The following is a 6599-nucleotide window of genomic DNA, read 5'->3' on the forward strand; positions in this document are numbered from 1 at the left end:
TTCATTACTTGACCTAAATTTACTGCTTTTGTATTAAAGTTTGTGGCAGGTGGTTCACACGGGCTGGTGCTATTACAGTTGTCGTACCTAAGCTTTGAAAGAGTCTTCCTTTGTCATTCAGGTCGGCTGAATCACTCAGATATTCAGCAGGTGAATTTTAAACACCTGCTGAAAACTGATTTTCTTAGCTTGACTTTAACTATTGAAACTTCAAGCAATGGTTCACACTAATATTTAAAATCTGTATTTATGAACAGTAGTTATAAACACGGCTGTAGGATTTATGTATCGATTACAAGAAAAAAGATTGGAACGCTATTGAGAAAACTAATCAGCTTTTTACATGCATGTTTAAAAACATATGAATTTGAAACATCTTAAATTACATGATTCAAACCTTTTTGTGCTACTTACTCATGACTAATATGTCGTAAAGTTTCTGAATATTTAAAAATCATTCTGAAAATATCATTTTGAATATCACTGAATATTTAAAAGACAAACAGTTAAACAGTTTTTCATCACAGAGGTTTTATTTAGAGCATAGCCAAACTTGACATTTCCAAGGGTTTAGAACTGAACAGCCAAAATGACAAAACATTTGTATTTGGAATGCTTTAAAGGAAACATTTTAGTCAAATATTTCTGTTTTAACTAATGCCTTCAGGTCCCTTTCAGTACTCCTCTCCTTCCTCCTCTCCCTCACCCTCAATGGAGTCAACTCCCACCTCCTCATAATCCTTCTCCAGAGCTGCCATGTCCTCTCTGGCCTCGGAGAACTCTCCCTCCTCCATACCCTCACCCACGTACCAGTGAACAAAGGCACGCTTAGCATACATCAGATCGAACTTGTGGTCGAGGCGAGCCCAGGCCTCTGCAATAGCAGTGGTGTTGCTCAGCATGCACACAGCCCTCTGGACCTTGGCCAGATCTCCACCAGGAACCACAGTGGGGGGCTGGTAGTTGATGCCAACCTTGAACCCAGTGGGGCACCAGTCCACAAACTGGATGGTGCGCTTGGTTTTGATGGTGGCAATGGCAGCGTTGACATCTTTGGGCACCACATCACCACGGTACAAAAGGCAGCAGGCCATGTACTTGCCGTGACGAGGGTCACATTTCACCATCTGATTGGCTGGCTCAAAGCAGGCATTTGTGATCTCAGCCACTGAGAGCTGCTCGTGGTAAGCCTTCTCTGCAGAGATGACTGGAGCATAGGTGGCCAGGGGGAAGTGGATACGGGGGTATGGCACCAAGTTGGTCTGGAACTCTGTCAGATCAACATTGAGGGCACCATCAAAGCGGAGGGAAGCAGTGATGGAGGACACAATCTGACCAATCAGCCTGTTCAGGTTGGTGTAAGTAGGACGCTCGATATCGAGGTTCCTACGGCAGATATCGTAGATGGCCTCGTTATCTACCATGAAGGCACAGTCAGAGTGCTCTAGGGTGGTGTGGGTGGTCAGGATGGAGTTGTAGGGCTCCACCACAGCAGTTGACACCTGGGGAGCTGGGTAGATGGAGAACTCCAGCTTGGACTTCTTGCCGTAGTCGACAGACAGACGCTCCATCAGCAGGGAGGTGAAACCAGAGCCGGTGCCACCGCCAAAGCTGTGGAACACCAGGAAGCCCTGAAGACCAGTGCACTGATCAGCCTGAGGACAGAGAGGAGATGACAACCAGTGATTATTTTATTTAATTTGTCTTTCTGAAGATAAAGTTGAAACAAGCTGCTGTAAATTTAGCCCACCAGTTTGCGGATCCTGTCCAGAACCAGGTCAATGATCTCTTTGCCGATGGTGTAATGTCCACGGGCGTAGTTATTGGCAGCATCCTCCTTGCCTGTGATCAGCTGCTCGGGGTGGAACAGCTGGCGGTAGGTACCACTGCGCACCTCATCTATGCAAACAACATTACGTTAGTTTTGCTTTAAAGATGTTTTAATTTTCCTACATTAGTGTTCAGCGAGCGGTGATGACACTTACCGATGACAGTGGGCTCCAGGTCCACAAAAACAGCTCTGGGGACGTGCTTTCCAGCTCCAGTCTCGCTGAAGAAGGTGTTGAAGGAATCATCTCCTCCTCCAATGGTCTTGTCACTGGGCATCTGTCCGTCCGGCTGGATCCCATGTTCCAGGCAGTAAAGCTCCCAGCAGGCATTGCCGATCTGGACACCAGCCTGACCAACGTGGATGGAGATACACTCACGCTGTGGAGAGAAGAAAACAAAGCGATAAAGGGGGGGGGGGGTTAATTTAGCTGTAAATGTATTCATTTATTTATTTATTTATTTATGCAAAAATAAAATAATTTATTTATGCAAACAAAACAAAGGACAAAACTGTTCAAAGTGTTTTTCTTCATTCAGTTGTTTTGGGTGAGAGTCACTTTTACTGATCCAAACATGTTCTTTTATTAGCAACAACTAGTCTTATTTTTTTCCCGCCCAACAGGTGCACTGGATTGTGTCTGGAACCTCGTTGCTATGCGACAAACCCTTCACTCTGGCAACCGATGACGTCGGGGCTGTTGAAATTCGTTGGGAAGCGTGAATATTAGAAAAGGTTGAGCCGTTAAAGGAGAAAAGTTTAGTCAAGGAAGCAAGGCAGCCATAGTGGTAATGCCCACGGGCAGGGCCGGCCCGTGGCATAGGCCGTATAGGCAAATGCTAAAGGCGCGGTCCATCAGGGGGCGCCATGCCAGTGCCACAAATGTTGAAAAAAAAAAAAAAAGTTGGTACTATTATTTCTACATACAAAAAATAATCCCACGTTAATTAAAATGCAAAGTAAAGCTTATTTAATAGAAATATTATTTGTTACAACAAATAATCCCCGCACGGTGCGCCCCCTCCCTTCCCGTATCATGGTTCCTTTTGGACGTCACCACATCAAAAAATCAACACAAGATGTCAAAACGGCCAAAACTGTCAGGTGCCCAGGGAAGAAAAAAGAGAAAAGAAGAGGAGGAGAAACGAGAAAAAGACAGAGGTAGGTAACGTTAGCCTACATGAAATTATTTGTCTGAATGTGATAGTAACCTAAATTTTTAGCATTAAGCTAATGTTACATGATTCGCTAATTGCTAATCAATAAATAGCTAGTTAACTGTTTTAACGTCAGTTAATATTGTGGAGGGGGCTAAATTGTTATGGAAAATAATAATGTAACGTTAGGTAATTACAGTACTCCCACCTTTCCCACCATTCCTCATTTGTATTCATCTTTTAAGCAGGTGTTTTTTGTTTACATTGTTATTGCCTTCTGGTTAGCTAACGTTTACCCTGCAGGTAATAGTCACTTTTCCACCCCTGTATATATTATAGTTGAAAGCCTAGTTGTTAAAGTGCACATCATTAGTGTTAATTAAGCAATATCACATGAGAGGGAATGCTGTTTTTTAATATGAGCACTGCTGTGATTCGGTCAAAGATAATCATAACATAACATTCTCATATGATATTATACTGTTACTTTGCATTCTGCTATTCAGCATTTCACTGTAATGATGACAATAAATTGAATCTAATCTAATTTGCATAAGAGTTAACATCATACATATATCTCTTTGGTTTTTCATTTATATTATATCATTTCATTTTATTCCTGGAATCATATGTTTTTATTATTAGACTTTAATACTCAGTGGTGTCACATACTCCTCTCTTCAGATGCACTGTTGAAGTTTCTAAATCCCACCCCTGGGCCATCTACCACATCTACCGCTGCTGCCTCCACTTCAGCAGCACAACCCACCAGTGATGCAGCATCAGCAGCACAACCCAGCCATGATGCAGCAGCATCAAGCGGTCTTCCTGTTGCCTTATTTATATTGTATTTTTAATTTATTTTATCCAACTTGTTGACACGTTTTATTGTGTTTATGTATGTAAAATTTATTGTATTTCATATATTCATTTTTTACTTTTTGTATTCATTTATTTATTCGTATATTTTTTTATCTTGTTAATTATTCTGATTGTGAATTTGCTTTCTTTAAGTAAAAAAAAAAGGTCAAAGACAAAGCTATTCAGTTTCTTGTGAGTACATACACTACACTGCCGATGTAGGGGGGCGCCACCTAAAATCTTGCCTAGGGCGCCAGATTGGTTAGGGCCGGGCCTGCCCACGGGTATTGATTTCACAGCATAATAACTGCATGCGTTGAACCACCAGTCAAATGTGGAAAAATGGCCCCCCCAAGTTACGCCATCTTTGCCATCAGAGAATTGATCATTTTAATTCAGTGTTAGGTCTGTCTATATGTTAATGCCACTGATTTCGACTCATCACTGAAACTAAACCGTTATAACAGAAAATACTACTAGGTTGCCGGCTGTACATCTGCTAGGTGGCTGGCTGTGCATCAGTGCGGTAACTATCAGCCCGGGAGAGTCCGTTACTCGCATGCATTTTTAATGGCTTGCCGCGCTGACAGGGCATTTTCATCCAGTTTTCCCTAAGGATTGGGTTACTGTGGGTGTGGGGCATTCTTTTTAAGCTGATACAGCTTAATGCCATTCTCCCTGCCAGTGCCGTGCCCTTACAGCCCGTCGCGGTCACGACTAGTGATGACCGGGGCTTTTGTCATGCCAGTGAGAGAATAAAATACCGCAGAGTCACCGGCTGGACTGAAGCCTCCATTATTCCCTCTGTCCACCCCTGAAAACCTCTTTTGTTCGGTCTGCCCGCCACGTCCCCCAATTGAAAGGCGTCAGAGCATCTCCCCATCTCAAGCTGGGACTAAAACCCCCCCACACTACACTGCAAGAAATTGAATATCTATATAGCAAAATCAGCCACACAGTTTTAAATCCCACTTTTCATTTAAAGGTAAAGCAAACCTCCGTTATAAGAGCTCAACTTACAAATCACACCCACCTTCTTCTTTTTTTTTAAGTGTGCCTCAAGTATGGCCTGTTAAAAAAGCTTTTTTAAAAGTTCTTACCATTTTGTTATGTTATAGTCGCGGTGGAGGTTGGCAGAAGCTCCTCGATAAGCAGTCTTACAATTCGACTGTTATGGGGTCGATGTAAGAGATAATGGCGCACATGAGGATGGACAGAGGTATATATGCAAGGGAAGACCCGGCGCCGGTGGCTGCTGCGCCCTATTGGCCAATCTCCCGTCAGTCTGACGTTTCGAATCATTCCGCGGCTTTCGATTGGATAAGCGGTTCTCCTCACTGCAAGGACCGCCCAGCAGACCCCACCCTACTATCCTGCCGTATTGTGCTGCAAGCATGGCGCCTCTGATTATGGGAAAAATGCTGCGTAATTTTCAGCATGTTTGTGCCAGACAGACCCGGCTGCTCTACACAAACTCTCCATATGTCGCTCCTCATGCTAAAACTAATAAACAAAAACAGAATAACTAATAGGAAGGCTTATAATAAAATTCAAGAAACACTTAAAAAGTGAAAACTGTATTCACTTTTATTTATAATTGATTTTATCAGGTTTTATCCATAATACATCTTATTTTATTTCACATTTTCCAATACAAAATCAATCAGCTAATCTTTCTTCAAATCGCCCCTCCAATTTGTTACCATCAGACTGAATTTCAAGCCTTTCACCGGATATATATGGATCTTCCAGTGTCTTACTTTTCCTTAAGGCTATATTATAAAATGTGCATTTGCAGTTAACCTAAAGAGGAGTTTAAACACCCATCCACGTTGGCTGGCAACAACAAAACTTTAGTTATTATCAAACCATCACTGTTAAATGTATTTTTGATATGACCTTTGTATGTTTTCATGCATACAGATTTTTACATACTGTTCAAAATTTACTGCCTTCTACATGATACGGTAGATGTGGTGTTTTATTGAGCAGATTAACAGCCATTTGGCTTTGTTTTCCTGTCTTCCTCAGATAAAAGAGGTCAAACTGCCCAGTCATATATGAGGGACATGTAGGCCAACGACGCCCAACCCCCAGCCCCCCTCCCAAGATTTAACGGTTGCTAGGAAATGAATAAAGGAGTTGCCTGGATACACACCAGTATCCACATAGACCGCCTTTATCTGGTGGTCACGTGGTCCAGCTTAAATAGTAGCATTAAGGGCCTGCACTGCAGCTGCCTCTGTGGTGGGATATAAGCCACGTTTTTCCTAAAATCTATCATCACTCCTCGGTCTGTAAAGAAACAGGCTTTTTCTTCCCTACATGTGCATGCATCCTTGTCTTATCGAGCCAGTGAAAATTTAAAAATGTCGTGAGGATGTCAGGGTGGGGCTGACTGATTCCATGCATGGTGCACTTCATCCAAAGCATCACTCTTTCTTAAGACTGTGAATGCGGCTCTTCTGGTTTCTTAAACCTTCAGATTTCAGTGAAACGGACCATAAATTGGTTTTCATGGGCCAACTGGCAGGGAGTTAAGCACTTTGGTTTCTAACAACAAATGAAACTCTATGACAACAGTTGTCCCAGAGTCCCAAGTGGTATCCCATTGAACGAGGGGCTGCTTTATGTTGAGACTCAGACCCGAGAGATGTGTGTTTACAGTAACAGCAGATGGAAAACGAGACTAGATTTTATTGTCTTTTCTCATCATCTAAAAAAGGATCCCAAGAAACAGTTGTGTCAGCATT

The 6599-nt window shown here is 42.5% G+C and overlaps 1 protein-coding gene across 1 annotated transcript; it reads right to left on the minus strand.

The window, feature by feature from the left end:
- Positions 1-511: 511 nt before the first annotated feature.
- Positions 512-5096, minus strand: LOC105941124 (tubulin alpha-1A chain). The gene is made up of 4 exons (XM_014407431.3): positions 4947-5096; positions 1986-2208; positions 1751-1899; positions 512-1655 (listed from the first exon to the last, which is right to left on the minus strand). Exons 1-4 carry the CDS (start codon positions 4947-4949, stop codon positions 675-677), a joined length of 1356 nt encoding a protein of 451 aa, XP_014262917.2. The 5' UTR covers positions 4950-5096; the 3' UTR covers positions 512-674.
- Positions 5097-6599: the final 1503 nt, after the last annotated feature.

The sequence above is a fragment of the Maylandia zebra genome, linkage group LG20 (assembly GCF_041146795.1).
Source record: "Maylandia zebra isolate NMK-2024a linkage group LG20, Mzebra_GT3a, whole genome shotgun sequence".
In the NCBI taxonomy this organism is placed as follows: domain Eukaryota; kingdom Metazoa; phylum Chordata; class Actinopteri; order Cichliformes; family Cichlidae; genus Maylandia; species Maylandia zebra.

Bases quoted from the DNA above. Each gene is read 5' to 3' on its own strand.
- LOC105941124 (XM_014407431.3), bottom strand. The intron at 1,900-1,985 runs GTAAGTGTCATC...TTGTTTGCATAG, and splicing joins CCTGGAGCCCACTGTCATCG to ATGAGGTGCGCAGTGGTACC. The intron at 1,656-1,750 runs GTGGGCTAAATT...CTCTGTCCTCAG, and splicing joins TGGACAGGATCCGCAAACTG to GCTGATCAGTGCACTGGTCT.